This window comes from Miniopterus natalensis, chromosome 1 (genome assembly GCF_054644295.1).
Source record: "Miniopterus natalensis isolate mMinNat1 chromosome 1, mMinNat1.hap1, whole genome shotgun sequence".
NCBI classification, from domain to species: Eukaryota; Metazoa; Chordata; class Mammalia; order Chiroptera; family Miniopteridae; genus Miniopterus; species Miniopterus natalensis.
Genome location: NC_142081.1, coordinates 152048233 through 152066666, shown reverse-complemented (window position 1 = coordinate 152066666; position 18434 = coordinate 152048233). Strand labels below are relative to the sequence as shown.

Here is an 18434-nt window from a genome sequence, read left to right as displayed (position 1 = left end):
ACTCTCTCTCTCCCTCCTTCCCTTCCTTCCACTCTGTCTCTAACATCAATGGAAAAAAATATTCTCAGGTGAGGATTGAAAGAAAAAAAATTAGTCTTAATAGACTGATACACACTTATGACACTTTTAAGGCACAGTAAGACAAAAAAAGTATAGGAATTAAGAGACATCTATATCTTGAACACATCTTAAAGAAATGTGGAATAATTTAGTATATTTAAAGAACTAGCTGGTTCAAAGTGGTAAGTCGGAATTGGATTAGAGAGAGTCATCTATATGACAAGAAAAGAGTTATCTGGTGGTAGGAGAGTAAGGATACTCAGCAATGAAATTCCACAGAAGAGTCTCAGAAATGGAAGTACATGAACCTCTGCAGCTGTTAAAAATATTTCAACTGTCTGAGCCTTACTTGTTTGACTCACTGGTTAGAGTGTAGGCCTGCGGACTGAAGAGTCCTGAGTTCGATTCCAGCCAAGGGCACAAATGTCTGATCCCAGCTCAATCCCTGGCCCTGGTCGGGGCACATATGGGAGGCAACCAACTGATTTGTCTTTCTCATGTCAATGTTTCTCTCTCTCTTCCACTCTCTCTGAAAAGCAATGGAAAAAAATCCTCAGGTGAGGATTAAAAAAAATAATAAAATAAAATATTTTAACTGTTTGAAACTTGAAGTTATTTCTATGAATTAGAATAAAAATTAGAATATGTTTTAATTCATGGGTCTGAAAGGTTTAAGAATACTCTGCAGATGGAATAACGGTTAATAATTGAAACAGTCATCATTTTCCTTAACATCAACCTTTTCTGAAGACAAGAACTAGATTTCTCCATTAGGGATAAGTGCCACTTTAAATTATTCAAGTTTTCTCGAAAGACTTCATTCATTCTTGACCCATTTCTCAAGCAAAGACACAGAGAAAAATTACTCAGCACTTAAAAAAGATTGTACCATAATGTTTTTGTTCCAAAAACATTGAATCATGTGACAAATATTTGCTCTCGTTAAAAAAGATTATAATCATAATCAGTAATGCTGGACCAAGATCACATGAAGGCAACTAACTCTAATCAGGACATTTACTGTAGTGCTTGTCACGTGCTTTGGCTTTTCAGTGGCCATGAAGGTTTCCTGGCTTACAATCTTAGCCTCATGGAGAAAAAAATAAAACTGATGAAATGCTAATCTCAGAGCTATAAGAACATCAGCCGTTAAAATAAGCAAAATATTTAGCCTCGTGGAGACAGATTTATTGAAGTAGCTTTTTATTTCCTCATTAAACCTCACAAAAGAATTTGTGAAAATTTGCTAATCTATTAGATAGAACAATGAGCTGTTGCTGACTTTGATGATAAAGAGAGGTCACAAGCCCAAAAATGTGGACAGCCTCTAGAAACAGAAAACGCCAGCAAGGACACAGGGACCTCAGCCCTACAACCAGCTAAGGAACTGAAAGAGCCTGCTAAGAACTCAGGCTGACATACACCTTGATTTTGGTCTTATGAGACCTGGAGTAGAGAAACCAGCTGAGCCCCCACACCTCTCACAGAACAGTGAGATAATAAACTTATGCTATTTTAAGCCACTAAATTTGTGGTAATCTGTCAAAGCAGCAACCAGAATCTAATACATCCCAGTTAGAGACAACTAGACTGAAGCAGAGAGATTAATTAACTTGTCCATGTCCACACTACAGCGTAGCTGAACTGCAGTTCAATCAGGGCAGTCTGACCTCAGAACACGACTTGATCAATGCACTCTAACAAAATTAGCTGTTATTATCATCATTATTACAGAGCACCTAGAACACTGTCTCATACCTGTAAATATTTTAAAAATGTTTCCTGAATCAACAAATAAAGTTGATGAGTAGTACGGGGTAGGAATCCTAATTCATTGTAGTTTCTTAGGTCCTTGGGTGTGTGTGGGGAACAACATTTTAATAAAAGCCTACAAGAATGTATGGGCATAAAATGTTTTATAAAATATGTGAGAATAAAAAAATATGAATTATATTTTTTTCTAAATATGCATTCACAGGAGAATGGGGAAAAGAATTGTAAAACGCCAGCTACACTAGATTAGACTGGACTTTACCTCTGCGTTTCATTTTCCAGAAGTAGAGTCACTTCTTTAGAGTGATGAGAAGCTTATGTACATAATTACATCTTGTAATTAATGGGACTGGTATTTTTCCATGTAAAATGAGAGGCTATATTTTTACAGCTCTCTCTCAACCCTTGCCCATGACAAAGTTCTTTCTCGGCCTCACACCAATTTCTCAAAGGGCAAGATGATAAAATGACTAGTATAAATTAAGTACCATTTATTCTTAGACACTATGAATGAAACTACATATCTTACCATTCTGATTAGATTCTGCAAGACGCAGAGGTGTGTTTATTGCTAAATTAGCCAGGATCTACCCTGAACTCCTGCCCCCAGAATGAACCTGCATGTTGAACCACATGATAAGTATTTGCTCCAAGTAACATGCAGGCAAAGGCCTGCAGGCAGAACAAAGAATTATGTGACACTATATTTCAGTCTGCTAACAAAAGACTAACTCCTGATGATGCCTAAATAGTAGGTCAGCTAACCTGTTCTGTGGGCATTTACTGAGTGCTGAATTGTCAGGGGAAACAGGCAGTATAGATAAAAAATATAAGAAACGTGTAAAATAGTCTATCTAAATTTCCACACTGGAAGATCATATCTAGACTGGCTGTTAGACAAGCATTTAACAGCTGAGGAACCTGTTTATATGGGATTTCAGTACACAGGAGAATGGGAAAAACAATCACAGCACATAGAAAGGGGAGCCTGACAATATAACATGCTAATGATTGTGAACAATAAGGCAATATTCCAGCTAAATAAAACTTGGCTTTCCGCATGAATCTAGTGCTATATTAAGCAGCAAAAGAACAGTAAGTGTGTAGTTACAGTAAGTAGTTAATATGGAAAGCATATTGCCACTACCCTCCCACCCCCCCACCACATGATTCAGCTGACACTAGTGCTCAAGCTGTAAGTGGACTGATTTGGTGTCCTAAGAGTTAAACCATAAAGCCCAGAGTTAAGCCCAGAGTTATTTAAGTCTATTTTGGATGTCTCTACTTTCTCCCTTACATCTTCAAATTTGTTTATGTTGATTATGTCCATGGGTTCAGCAAAGTAGGTGTTTACAACACAGCTTAAGGGAATTAGGGCAGAGTTACGGGTGGCTAGCAAGCTAAGCATTTGACATCCCTTCAAACTGATATTCTTTAAGCAAATTTTCAATATTTATTTTACGTGAGCTGACCTTCTATGAATACAAGTTGGATACTTTCTAAAATAAGTCATTTGTTGGCTGTTTTCTCTTTTCCAGCTCAATCCAAATAAGATACTTCTCACATAAAAGCATTAGTCAAAATTGCAGAATTTACTGAGGATTTCACTCAGTTCAAAACAATTTGTTCCGAAAATCCCTGACAGACTTTATCTATTGGCCTTGAAGGGGCTTGGTCTCCTCTCCCTTTTTCCTCTTCAAGCCCATAATCTTGCTGCTATTGCAAAATTCTATTGCCTATATTAAGAGGATGACTAATATAAAAACCACAGACAACAACAGGTGTTGGTGGGGAAGCAGAGAAATGAAAACTTTCATTCATTGTTGATGGGAATGTAAGATAGTTCAATTACTTTGGAAAACCGTTCCTTAAAATGGTAAACATAAAGTCACCATTTAACCCAGCAAGTACACTCCTAGGTAGATGTCCCAGAGAAACGAAAGCATATATCCACATGAGAGCGTGTAGATAAGTGTTCATAACAGCACACCTAGTCAAAAGGTTAGGTCCATATAAGAACTTGGAAATACGTGTTCATAAGAGCATTACTCATAATAGCCAAAAGGTGAAAACAGCCCAAAGTCTATCAATGAATGAATGGATGACAAAAGTGTGGTATAGTTATAAGATTGAATATTAACCAGCCATAACAAGGAAGAAGTGTTGACACATGTTCCAACACGAATGAACCTTGTAACTTATACTAAGTAAAAGAAGCCAGTCACAAAGGACCACATGTTGTGTGATTCCATTTATATGAAATGTCCATAAAAGGCAAATCTATAGAGATAGTTTAGTGTTTGCCTAGGGCTGGGGGATGTGGAGGGGGAGAGAGTAGGAGGAGGAAGGAATGGGGAGTGTCTGCTAATAGACTTCCAGTTTGTTTCTGAAGTTGTAAAAATGTTCTAAAACCAGACAGTGGTGATGGTTGCACTTTGTAAATATACTAAAAATCACTTAATCATACACTTTAAAAAGGGTCCATTTTATGACATGTAAATATGTCTCAATAAAGCTGTTATAAGGAAATTCTGTTGGCTTTAAAATCGAGTATAAGAAAAAAAAGTCAAAGGAGACTTTACAGTTAAAGATAAGTTTATATTTCTCCTAATACTTCATTAAAATTACAATAAAATAATTTTTAAAGGTGTAATCTGTCAAGAATAAAGAGAACTAAAAAGAGGACAGCAGATGAAAGACTTCAACAAATTTACATGCACGTGCGCGCACACACATACACACACACTTCAAGACCAGGTCTAATGCAGAGTTTTGCTTAGTCATGGCTTCTCTTTCCAAATTTGCATAACCTCACTTACTACTTAATACTACACATGGCATCAAAAGGAAATAAAGATTTACTCATGTACTCAGCAAACAAAAGATCATCTAGTTATCAGAACCTACTCTTAAAGATCAGAGTATTATAAACACAAATAAGGTTCTTCCTGTCACGTGGATATGATGTAAGCAGAACCCCTGGAATGTCGCCAAAATGTATGAAGTCCTACGTGTGGAAACCTGGATTTCCTAGGACCACGTTTCCAATCATTCCAGGGCAGGTTTCACAATTTGGCACCTTGGACAGATATGCAGATGGCAACCCTTTAATTCTATTCTGAATTTAGGTATTTTTCTAGAAGAAAAAAATAGTTCATATACTTAGTATTGCTTATATAAAACTTAAAAGGCACATACAGAAAATGAAAAGGGCTTAAACTTGGAGTGTAATATAATGATTCTGTTTTTCATAGACACAGAAATTTGTGAAGGTTGAATAATTTCAAAAGCAAAGGAACTTCTCAGTAAGAAGAAATTAACCTGGGGAAGGAAATAAGTCATATACTTCCTACGGAGCTCATAATATCCACGGAGTGATGACTTAAGTGGCATTATAACTAGCCAACATTCACAAGGTGAAAATCGTGCACCTAACTGCAGACAATGCAAGCGTCATTATGACATACAGTATGGATAAAAGACAAGCTTGACTCAGACTTTCTTAGTGAATTCCTCATGTAATAAAGAAAAGCAGAACTCAAGGCTCAAGCACAAGTCAGCTTATTAAATTAGATTTCTTTACAATCAGGCATTGCACTGATTTAAATGGCCCTATTATTAGGGTGCTTTTCTTAAGAAAAACAGTTGCTATCTAAATTATCAAATGCTCATATATTAAAATTCATAGGCACTTTATTCTCACATATTGTTTGCACAGCTATTATAAAATTCTGTTCCATTTAAAATCAAGGGTGGGGGAGGGGAGAGGCAAAGGAGAATGTCCTTTTAAAGGAGTGATCACTTGTTATTCCCAAGACTCTACTAAAATGACAATAAAATAATGTTTAAAAAGCATTAAGTACTCAACGGCAAACAAATAAACAAACAAACAAAAACAGGAGAGAAGACAGAAGTAGATGAGATTTCAAAGACACTTGGAAGTGAATACAAGTGACTGAAAAGAGGCAGACTGTTGGAAAGCCTGTCAGTCTCCAGGGAGCTTGCTGCTGCGCCAACGCATGCACCCAGGTAGGTGTATTATCAGGTAGGGAGTGCAGGGGCTTAGTCTCTGGATATCAATGGATTCCTGGATACCTGAAGGAACTAAGGGCTTATAGTGAGGAACCAACCAGTTGAAAAAGTGAGAATTAGTGAAAATCTGCTAAGAAATAATGCGGCCATGAGCACACTTCCCACTTCTCTGCTCTTAAGGAACTTGGTGGTTGAAGAGAAAAATTTGTCCACACACTGACATTTTGGGTCCCCAAATGAAACAGGCTAGATTTTCCTCTATCCATCCCCACCTTCTAATGTGAAATATGCCAGGAGACAAGCCCACTGGTCACATACACAACATGCTATTCTTAAATCACAGCAGCCAAGAATCACCAAATGTTTGAGTAAAGAGACACATACTCACACACACAAAAATTCCCACAATAAGAAATAATATAGGGGAAAAAAGAAAACACCCTCCCACCCCCAAAAAAGCCTTGTTAGTTTGTCCTCAGAAAGATAACAATTAGAATGGAACGCTATAAAGAACAGGGTGCTTTAGAAAAACAAAACAAAACACAGAACATGGATATTAAAAACATAAAAGCTAAAATTTTAAAAACAAACAAGGTTGGAAAATAAAGTTGATTAAGTTTCATAGAAATCAGGATTAAAAGACTGATAAGGCATCTAAAGAAATAATGTAAGAAATTTAATACAGGAACATTTCCAACACCAAAAGAGTATTTTCCAGATTAAAGGGACTTACTGAAGCCCCAACACAATGGAGGAAGAAACTTCGAGAAACAGTAGGTTCAGGCAGACTGGTGAGGGAAGCTCAGGGTGATCTCTACAACCTCTACAACCAGCTTAAGTGAGAGCAGAAGAAAGAGGGCCAAAGAGGAATTTGTCCAGAAATAAAGACTTGATAAATTATTTGATTATTTGGGTGAGGGGGGCAGTTAACAGTGAATTTGTTAGAGCAGTTTGAAAAAAAAATTATAGAACAGGTTTCTAGAAAATTATAAAAGTGAAAGCATAAGACAAATATTAATATCAGGCAATCCACCTCACACACACAGTCTTATATAGTCATAACAAGTCAAACATTAATCATGAATTCAGCTAAAATTGTCCATAACAATATTGGAAGAAATTGTTTGGAGTGACAATGTAATAGAGCTAATTCCACATATTTCATAAGCAGAAGTGATGAGATAATGTCTAAAAGTGAGAAATCAAAATATAACAGTATAGGTATATTATCACATGGAAGTAAAAACCAAAAAAACCAGCAAAACAAGTGAAAACTGATTTTATCTGGGGAAGAATTGAGGGTTGCTAGTTTTTTTAAATTTGTTTTTATAAATTTCAATTTTATTTGATTTTTAAATAAAACCATATGCATATATTACTGTGATAAAAATATTTCTTTAAATAAAGAAAAATGTGCCCAAGGCAATGAAGATGACAAATTTAATTTTATTGAGGGTAATAAAATTACTTAGGGATGTGCCACTTTAGTATTTGATCAATAATTTTACAGAAAGATTATCAAATCCAATTATATTTACGCCCTTTCAACACACACACTGTGCTCACTGCTGCAATCACCTGCCTATGTTTACCAAACACCTTTGTCCATGCAAGCCTCTCTTCCTAGAGCACAGACCATCTGTGGGAATTCTACCAGTTGTCCAAAGCCCAGCTAAGTACCACCTTCTGATCTTCTGGTTTAGAAATGATTCCTCCCTCTCCACCCCTTTATTCTGTGAATCCTGATTCTCTGTGCACATGTTCTGTTTCCTTAATAAAACTGTAAGCTCACTGTTGGCAGGAGAGTACTCTTATTTTCTATGTGAGCAATAAAATACCAAACCTAATGCTTTCACTTCAATTTAATGGTTGAAAAGCAATTTTTCGATCACTGACCTCATATTAACAAAAAAAAGTCCTATTCGCTACATAAAGTACAATATATATTTGCAAGCTTATCCTATCATTAAAATTATATATAAAAATAAAATAAAAATTTTATTTTTCACTTAAAAAAAAAATTACGCTACCAAGCTGGACAACCTGGATGAAATGGACAAATTCCTAGAAAAAACAACCTTCCAAAACTCAATCAGGAAGAGTCAGAAAATTTGAATAGGCCAATAACTGCTGATGAAGTTGAAGCAGTAATCAAAAGGATCCCAGCACACAAAAGCCCTGGACTGGATGGCTTCACAGGGGAGTTTCACCAAACGTTCAAATAAGAATGAACACATACCCTCCTGAAACTATTTCAAAAAATCCAAGAGAAAGGAACACTTTAAAGCTCTTTTTAAGAGGCCAGCATTAACCTAATTCCAAAACCAGATAAAGACACTACAAAGAAGGAGAATTAGAGGCCAATATCCTTGATGAACATAGATGCTGAAATCCTCAACAAAATATTAGCGAATTGGATCCAGCAATATATTAAAAAGATCATACACCACAACCAAGTGGGATTTATTCAAGGATGCAAGGCTGGTACAATATTTTCAAGTCAATAAATGTGATACGTCACATAAACAAACTGAAAAGACAAAAACCACATGATCATATCAATAGATGCAGAAAAAGCATCCGATAAAAATCAAACATCCATTTTTGATAACTCTCAGCGAAGTGGGATAGAAAGATTGTACCTGAACATGATAAAGGCCATATATGACAAACCTACAGTCAACATCATAATGGGCAAAAACTAAAACCATTTCCCCTAAGAACAGGAACAAGACAGGGGTGTCTACTTTCACCACTGTTATTCAACATAGTACTGGAAGTCCTAGCCACAGCAAACAGACAAGACGACAACATAAAAGGCATTCAAATTGTAAAGGAGGAAGTAAAATTGTCATTATTTGTAAATGATATGATACTGTACATAGAAAACCCTAAAGACTCCACCCAAAGACTACTAGATTTAATAAATGAATTTGGAAAGGTAGCAGGATACAAAATTAACACCCAGAAATCGATGACATTTTTGTACACCAATAATGTACTCTCAGAGGGAGAAACTAAAAAAAAAAAAAATCCCATTTACCATTGCAACAAAAAAATTAGATATTTAGGAATAAGTTTAACCAAGAAGATAAAAGACCTGTACTCTAAAACTATAGGACACTGCAAAAAGAGATAGAGGAAAATGTAAACAAGTGGAAGAATATACCATGTTCATGGATTGGAAGAATTAACATCATTAAAATGTCCACACTACCCAAAGCAATCTATAAATTCAAGGCAATCCCTATTAAAATACCAACAGCTTATTTCACTCATCTAGAACAAATACTTTGAAAATTTATATGGAAACAAAAGACACCCTGAATAGCCATGGCAATCTTGAGAAAGAAGAACAAAGCTGGAGGGATAACAATACCAGATATCAAGTTATACTACAAAGCCACTGTAATCAAAACAGCCTGGTACTGGCACAAGAACAGACATATAAATTAGTGGAACTGAAAAGAGAACCCAGAAATCAACCCACATCATTATGCACAATTAATATTTGACAAAGGAGACAAGAATATACAATGGAGTACAGACAGTCTCTTCTATAAATAGTGTTGGGGAAATTGGACAGGTACATGCAAAAAAGTGAAGGTAGGCCACCAACTTACACCATACACAAAAATAAACTCAAAATGGATAAAAGACTTAAATGTAAGGCATGAAACCATAAAAATCCTAGAAGAAAACATAAGCAGCAAAATCTCAGACATCTCTCATAGCAATATGTTTGCCAATACATCTCCTAGGGCAAGAGAAACTAAGAAGAAAATAAACAAATGGGACTGCATCACAATAAAAAGCTTCTGCATAGCAAAAGAAATCATCAACAAAATGAAAACGGAGCCCACTGTACGGGAGAACATATTTGCCAATGATACATCTGATAAAGGGTTAACATCCAAAATATTTAAGGAGCTCATATAATTTAACAAAATGAAGACAAACTATCCAATTAAAAATGGGCAAAGGACCTAAATAGACATTTCTCCAAAGAAGACGTAAGATGGCCAATAGACATAAGAAAAAATGTTCAAAGTCACTAATCATCAAAAAGATGCAAATTAAAACCACAAAGAGGTATCACTTCACACCTGTCAGAATGGATACCATCAACAAATCAACAAATGACAAGTGCTGGCGAGGGTGTGGAGAAAGGGGAACCCTAGTACACTGCTGGTGGGAATGCAGACTGGTGCAGCCACTATGGAAAGCAGTATGGAGTTTCTACAAAATATTAAAAATTGAACAGCCATTTGGCCCAGTGATCCCACTTCTAGGAATATATTCTAAGCCCAAAACACCAATCAGAAAGAACGTACGTACCCCTATGTTCATAGCAGTGCAATTTGCAATAGCTAAGATCTGGAAACAGCCCAAGTGCCCGTCAGCAGATGAGTGGATAAAAAAGCTGTGGCACATTTACACCATGGAATACTATGCAGCTGTAGAAAAGAAGGATCTCTTATCCTTTGGGACAGCATGGAGGGAACTGGCGAGTATTATGCTAAGTGAAATAAGCCAGTTAGAGAAAGACAAGTACCACATGATCTCACTCATACGTGGAATCTAATGAACAAAATAAACTGATGAACAAAGTGGACCCAGAGACATAGAAGCCTGGAACAGACTGAGGGATCTCAGAGGGAAGGTGAGGATGGGGGAGTGGGTGGGGAGAGATTAATCAAAGAACTTCTATGTTTATGAGCAAATTCCATGGACACAGACATTGGTATGGGGAAGGCCTGGGGGTGGGGTGGGGTGGATTTGGGGTGGAAGGGTTCAATGGGGGAAAAAGGGGACATTTGTAACAGTTTCAATAATGAAGATTAAAAATAAATAAATTAAATTAAATAAAAATTACTGATAACTGGTTGCCAGTCCAAAAATATCCCCAAATAAGTCTGTGGAAGGTGTGATTTTCCACCTCAACCAACAATTAAAAGTTCAAGTAGTTTCAATTAATTTGGGCAAGACTTTTGAAATCTTCACCTTAGCTCCAAATTAAAACCCATTTCTTTCCTCTTTCCTTCCTCCTTTCTACTCTTTAGGCAGGTATGTGCACTTATTCTTCTGTAACTCTATCAATTTTTTAGAGACAGGAATGTTAAGAGACAGAAAGGGTAGAGGCCGATACTAAACTTACAGGTAAGAAAGTTGAGGGAATCACATTAAATGACTTGTCTTCTTACAACCAAGAAAACAAGGGACAGGAGTCAGGGCTTAGGATGAACTGGGGCATGAGCACAGGGAAGGAGGATTGCACTTATTATTACTAATTTAATTTTATTTTTTAGAGAGAGAGGAAGGGAGTGGGAGAGAAATGTTGATTGGTTGCCTCCCAACTATATGCGCTCCAACCAGGTATCAGACTCACAACCCAGACATGTGCCCTGACCAGGAATCAAACTGGCCATCTTTTGGTGCATGGGACGATGTCGACCAACTGAGCCACGCCAGCCAGAGCAGTAGGATGGCATTTATGTCCCAGCTCTAGAGGCAGTGATTTAATTGGCCTAAGGTGTGACTGGATCTCGGATTTTTCAAAGCTTCCCAGGTAATTCTTATGGGCTCGCATAGTTAAGAAGCACTGGCTTAACATTATTTATTTATTATATGACTGGCATTGTTTAAAGTGTTTTATATGGATAAACTCAATATCCATAATAAGCTCAGGAAGTAGACCCTACTATGATCTCCATTTAACAGTTAGGGAAACTATGTGTGGTGGTTTTAAAGTGTTCACAAAGCCCAGCCGGGCGTGGCTCAGTGGTTGAGCGTTGACCTAGGATCCAGGAGATCGGGGTTTGATTCCCGGTCAGGGCACATGCCCAGGTTGCGGGCTGCAGCCGATCAATGACTCTCTCATCATTGATGTTTCTATATCTCTCTCCCTCTCCCTTCCTCTCTCTGAAATCAATAAAGATATATTAAAAATAAATAAATAAATTAATTAATTAAAAAAAATAAAGTGTTCACAAAGCCTGAAACTTCTCCCTTCAAAAGATGGAGCCTGCCCCAGCCAGTGTGGCTCAGTGGTTAAATAACAATAAGTAGAACAACAAATCAGTGTTTCTCTCTCTCTAAGATCAACAAATTAAAAAAACAAACAAAAAACTATACATGGATTTCCAACTGTGCAGGGGGGTTGGTGCCCCTAACCTTTGCATTGTTCAAGGGTAACTGTATTTGTAGGAGTAGCTGTCATGGGTTTAGAAGCCACACATACATAAAGCAGCTAGGCAAAATCTTGGCACAGAGCAGGAACTTAAATCATGATGACAGGTATATAAAATGAGCTTAGTGTCATCTCTTTACAGCTACAATATTGTCCAAACATAAGTGATGCTCAGAATGCTAAGTGTGAAGCGTGATGAGTCTACATAGATGACTATGAAATTCACATCGTCAGCCTCAACCCCCCTCCTAAGCACTGACATTCATTTTACTCATCATAGCTCCATAACCTTCCCTCTTCACTTCCATTATTTATATTAACTGACCATTTGTCCAGATGCCACACCAGGATCTCTCTTCTTTCTTTAATAAAAACAGCTGGATCTCTGAGATAAACAATTTACAAAGCTCCCACAAGGAATACATCAGATCCTACCAAGCTAATATGCTTTTACTGATTTTAGAAAGAGAGGGAGGGAGAGGAAAAAACATCCTTTTTCACGCTCCCTACTGTAGATCAAGCTCGAAACCTGGGCCTGTGCCCTGCCCAGGTACTACACTTGATCTTAGCCAAAAGGCCGAGAAGCGATGTGTGCCCTGCCCAGGAATCAAACAGGTGACCTTTTGGTGCATGGGAGGATGCTCGACCAACTGAGCCACAAGGACCAGGGCACCCCTGAGTCTTTGGGCTAAGTCCCAAATTCACCTGAAGGGAGGGAAGGAGCATTAGTCAGCCACAGAAGCTTCCTAGAAAGTTGAAGACTGCTTCTTCCTTTCAGGACGAAAGATCAGGTCTGATAGGCTGGAGCATTTGCTAATGTAAAGGCCTCACCCTAACTACAGATGGAAAAGATTTGGATTACTGAAGACAAAACAATAACAGTTGCCTCGGGGCTTGTCAAAGCACAGAGTCTGCATTAGCCCCCACCACCCCCCAACTCCACCTTGTCTCAAAACTTCCTTCCTAATTTATTAGCTGCCATTCACAACAGTCTGACAAATGCCCTTTGCCAGGGTAGCCTTTCTATATTCAACTATGAGAGAGAAATATTCGCATTTATATTATAGAAGATTTTTCAGTGGGGAACATTCACATAAAGGGATTTCTAGTTAATCCTAAATTAATTCTATCTTAACAAATTTTTATTGCTTGCAATTCATATCTAGTCCCAAAATACATCTGAAACTATTAAAAGAGAAAAAATAGATTACTGTCCCACCAAGATATAGATAAAGGATCAAAGGCATGGGATAGAGCCAAGCTGAGATGATTATGTTAAAAACCCCAACCAAGGAAGGTGAGCTGTTGCAATCAGAAAGAAGTTTAACATGAAAACAGGAAAAGACGCTCTCTTAAACATGAATTGTCTATACCAGGTCTTTGACAGAAGCAAAATGTTCTTACAGAAATCAACTTTATATAGTTTTTGATAAATACCTGGTTTGCAGATTTATTGGTTTGCTAAGTAAAATTATAATGATCAACTCAGATTCAGATACCAGACAACTCTAAACCTGTTAATTTGTGATAAAAATGAAAATGTAAATGCTGCTCTTCCACACAGAGGGCCCTTGCTCATCTACAGAATCAAAGGTTGGTCTACAGCAGCAGGGATGCTCCAAGCCGCGCCCGGACTATCTTCAGTGGCAGTTCTGGTTTAGCTTAAATGTCTGAAAAATACTTTGGTGAGGCTCCAGAATTCCATCCTCTTTATCATGAAAGATAGGATCTTGATCGAAAAATTTTAAGTATATTCAATTATGAGATAGCTTGCTCTTTATACAGGATATAATTTGAAGGCCCATTAATATCATTTAAAAAAAAAAAAAAATCTGGCATTGAGTTGTGACAGAGTATCAGGAAGACTTATTATTATGAGGACAGAAATATGAAAGCAGGGTAGTCTTTATTAAGGAAATTACATCAAAACAATTTTATTAGATATCAATGTATAGTAGAACAGGGGAGATGAGAAAATTATAACTGCTTTTAGTGAGTCTGTCAAGAGCCGCGACACCTCCAGCTTTAGAGCGACCAGCTGCACCATGTTCCCTCTACAGTAAAAGTACTGCACAGAGGACAAACCAGAGTTCACCGGAATTACTTTGTATCTGAATTATAAAGAGAGACGTTTATTTTACAGAGGTTACACAGTCTGACACCTTATTCCCTCTACTTAGCAGTTTATGTAACTAATAGGTACTCCATTAATACTTTCTGTACGAAACATCTTAGATCTAGCCCCAGAGTCTTCAAAGAACGAGAGAATACTAATAAAATAAAAAAATTATGCCCTGGCTGGTGTGGCTCAGTTGGTTGGGCATCGTCCTGAGCACCAAAAGGTTGCTGGTTCGATTCCCAGTCAGGCCACATCCTGGTTGTGGGCGGTGGAGGGTGGGGGTGCTGTGCAGGACGCAGCCAATCAATGCTTCACTCTCACATTGATGCTTCTCTCTCTCTCTAAAAAACCAATTATAAAATACTTTTAAAAAATTAGTTTCCTTGCCTCACTCAGAATTTGTAATTTGTGCATAATTATACACCTTGAGAGACTGCTATATAACCAGTCATGCTTTTAGAATACTGCTTGTTATGATGCATATCATCTATCTGGCCACCAAGGAAGCATGTCATGAATGAGAAGATAATTTATAAAGAAGACCTAAATTATAAACAAATATCAGTATAATTTAATATTGACAAGAATAATAAATCAGTACATCCTCATTATCAAATAAAAGCTATTCTAGGAAATATGATTTAAAAGCTTTAAAAATTCACAAGTATTCATGAATATTAGTATCAATATTAATATCTAAATATTAAGATACTAATAGTAATAAAAATTCTTAGTAATACTAAATATTTTATTAATAAATATTTTGTATTAAGCACACCGTTTTTAAATCTTGAACTCATTTTCGTAGCAATTATTTTAAAATAATTTTCAGAAATGTACCTTAAAGTGTCACATCTCTATGGCATGGATAAAACATTCCCTGTCAGAATCATTTAATAGGAACAATGGTTACCTTCTTGAATTGCTCATACATGTGACCATGAAAAAGTCCAGTTTCCAATGAACAATCCTCAAACATGTGTCACTCACCAAATGTCACTTACTGATGCAAAAAGCTTATACGCACTATAGACAACCAGACAGACAAATGGTTCTGCAGTTTTTGCTTTCATATGTTATCACTATTTTTCAATAGAATACAACATGGCCTTCACACTTCTCCCACTCTTTAGTATCCTACATGTGAATAGTTACACCACTGTTTAAAGGAATGTGGCTTTGAGTAACATCTTTCTTAATCTGAACTAACTCTTATAAACACATTTTCCCTTCTTACTCTAACTTGACAAAAATATTAAAAAATGGTTTTCAAAGTTAAATCATTTTTCTTACTATATTTAGGAGGGAGAAATCAATAATGATTAGGTCTATAATTATTACTTAAAAATCAAGTTTCTACAGATACATGCAAAAAAAATGAAACTAGACCACCAACTTACACCATACACAAAAATAAACTCAAAATGGATAAAAGACTTAAAAATGTTAAGACATGAAACCATAAAAATCCTAGAAGAAAACAGGCAGCAAAATCGCAAACATCTCTGGTAGCAATATGTTTGCTGATACATCTCCTAGGGCAAGAGAAACAAAGGAGAAAATAAACAAATGGGACTGCATCACAACAAAAAGCTTCTGCACAGCAAAAGAAATCATCAACAAAACGAAAAGGGAGCCCACTGTATGGGAGAACATATTTGCCAATGACACATCTGATAAAGGGTTAACATCCAAAATACTTAAGGAACTCATACAACTTAACAAAAGGAAGACAAATAATCCAATTAAAAATGGGCAAAGGACCTAAACAGACACTTCTCCAAAGAGGACATAGAGATTGGCCAAGGGACATATGAAAAAATGCTCAAAGTCACTAATCATCAGAAAGATGCAAATTGAAACCACAATAAGGTATCACTTCACACCTGTCAGAGTGGCTGCCACCAACAAATCAACAAATGAAAAGTGCTGGCGAGGGTGTGGAGAAAGGGGAACCCTAGTACACTGCTGGTGGGAATGCAGACTGGTGCAGCCACTATGGAAAGCAGTATGGAGTTTCTACAAAATATTAAAAATTGAACTGCCATTTGACGCAGTGATCCCACTTCTAGGAATATATCCTAAGAAATCCAAAACACCAATCAGAAAGAACTTATGCACCCCTATGTTCATAGCAGCACAATTTAGAATAGCTAGGATCTGGAAACAGCCCAAGTGCCTATCAGTAGATGAGTGGATAAAAAAGCTGTGGTACATTTACACCATGGAATACTATGCAGCTATAAAAAAGAAAGATCTCTTATCTTTTGGGACAGCATGGAGGGAACTGGAGAGTAATATGCTAAGCGAAATAAGCCAGTTAGAGAAAGACAAGTACCACATGATCTCACTCATATGTGAAATATAATAAACAAAGTAAACTGATGAACAAAGTGGATCCAGAGACATAGAAACATGGAACAGACTGAGGGATCTCAAAGGAAAGGTAGGGATGGGGGGTGGGGGGTGGGGGAGTGGGTGGGGAGAGATTAATCAAAGAACTTCTATGTTTATAAGCATAACCCATGGACACAGACATTAGTATGGGGAAGATCTGGGGGTGGGGTGGATGTGGGGTGGAGGGGCTCCATGGGGGAAAAAAAGGGGACATCTCTAATACTTTCAATAATAAAGATAAATTTAAAAAAAAGTTTCTTCATTTTTAAAAATATATGTTTTTATTGATTTTATAAAGAAAGGAAGGGAGAGAGAGAGGCACTGAATTGCTGCCCCCTGCATGCCCCCTACTGGGGACTGAGCCCGCAACCTGGGCACATGCCCTGACCGGGAATCGAACAGGTGACCCCCTGGTACATGGAATGATGCTCAACCAACTGAGCCACACTGACCAGGGCTGAAGCTTCTTCATGTGAAATCACTTCATACTACAATCATAAAAATCAATTTTACCTCATAAAATAGTTATTTTAGTACTCAATTTTGTTTATGAGAAAAAGAAAGCACACCAGTGACTTTTCAGTTTCGAAGATCACTAACCAAATATAATTTACTTAAATTTCCTACATAGAATTTAATGTCTTATTCTCACTCCTATGGCAGTCATTAGTCAGAAGAAAATTCCTTTGGCACCAAAGCATAAGGGCCTCTCAATATTATGTTATTAAAGTATTCATATAAAAGTGGTCTTAGAAATTCCATTTAATAATGGTATTCATAATCAGTTTAGTATAATTTTAGGGTAGAAGATGAGGGCCTAGAGTAAAATAGCAAGATGGTAGTTAAGGAGCGATCACAAATATTTAAAAGCTCATTTTAATACTTCTAGTTTAAATATTTAAAATTAAAATATTTAATATTCAAAAGTTTAGTTTACATTGAAAAATAAAATTATTTAATTCATAAAAGGATTTAGTGCACTAACCCTGAAAGAGCTGAATGAATCGAGGATGCAAGGCCGGGGTGATCACACTCTCAGGAAGCTCCCTCAGGAAGAGCTTCAACAGACTGGCTGCTGAGCAGACGTCGCCATCTCTCCCCAGCTCCACGGGCACTCCGCTCTCAAACTTCAGTCGGAGTTGTTCCACCACCTTCATATTGCCATTCACCCTGAAAAGGCCTTCCTGGGTGAGTCCTGGAACAGTAAGGCAGATGCATAGAAAATAAACAGAGGTCTCTCACAGATACAAACTCTGAAGAGCAAAACAACAAAAATAAATCTCAGGGCAGGATTCTCTGAATACTATAATAACCAAGTACTGGAATATTTTCACATTTTGTAAAAATGTTTTCTTAATATAATAAATCTCATGTCTACAACATACCAACACAAAGATCAGATATAATTGTTATAAAAGCTGGCCTCTAAAAATAAGGTTAGGACATATATAACCATAGAACATATACCATTCTATAAAGAAACTTCAGTCGTATAATCTTATACAGTACATAACAGAAACTTATCCTGGGCTCCAATTGCAGCTTAGCATATTGAGAACCAACTACTAAAAAAAATAGCATGTATGTAAGAAACTTAACTATATGTGATTACCACTGTAATAATTTAATTAAGAAATAATATTTCTTTAGCAATCACTAAATTCAAAGTATAAGACTCTATGAGACTACTAAGTAGTATAAGACAAGATCCTTGCCTTCATCTAACTGATGGGGGATATTAGTCTTTGCTGGGGTCAAAACAAGGCTTCGTGGAGGAACCTTTGGCTCCTTGGCATAATTTTTGGCTAAAACATAGGCAAGATGGAAGATCTGGGGCTGATGTATGTGAAGCTAATGCAGTTT

General features: G+C 36.9%; 1 protein-coding gene and 1 pseudogene across 1 annotated transcript in view; both read right to left on the bottom strand.

Annotated features, from left to right (window-relative positions):
* The window catches only part of FAM13A (family with sequence similarity 13 member A), a 243773-nt gene that overhangs the window by 207269 nt on the left and 18070 nt on the right, over positions 1-18434 (bottom strand). Inside the window, exon 3 of the mRNA XM_016203224.2 lies at positions 17557-17766. Within this exon, the coding sequence (XP_016058710.2) occupies positions 17557-17766 (210 nt within the window). The remainder of the gene's footprint in view (positions 1-17556; positions 17767-18434) is intronic.
* On the bottom strand, positions 12479-12644 carry LOC148094441 (U2 spliceosomal RNA; annotated as a pseudogene).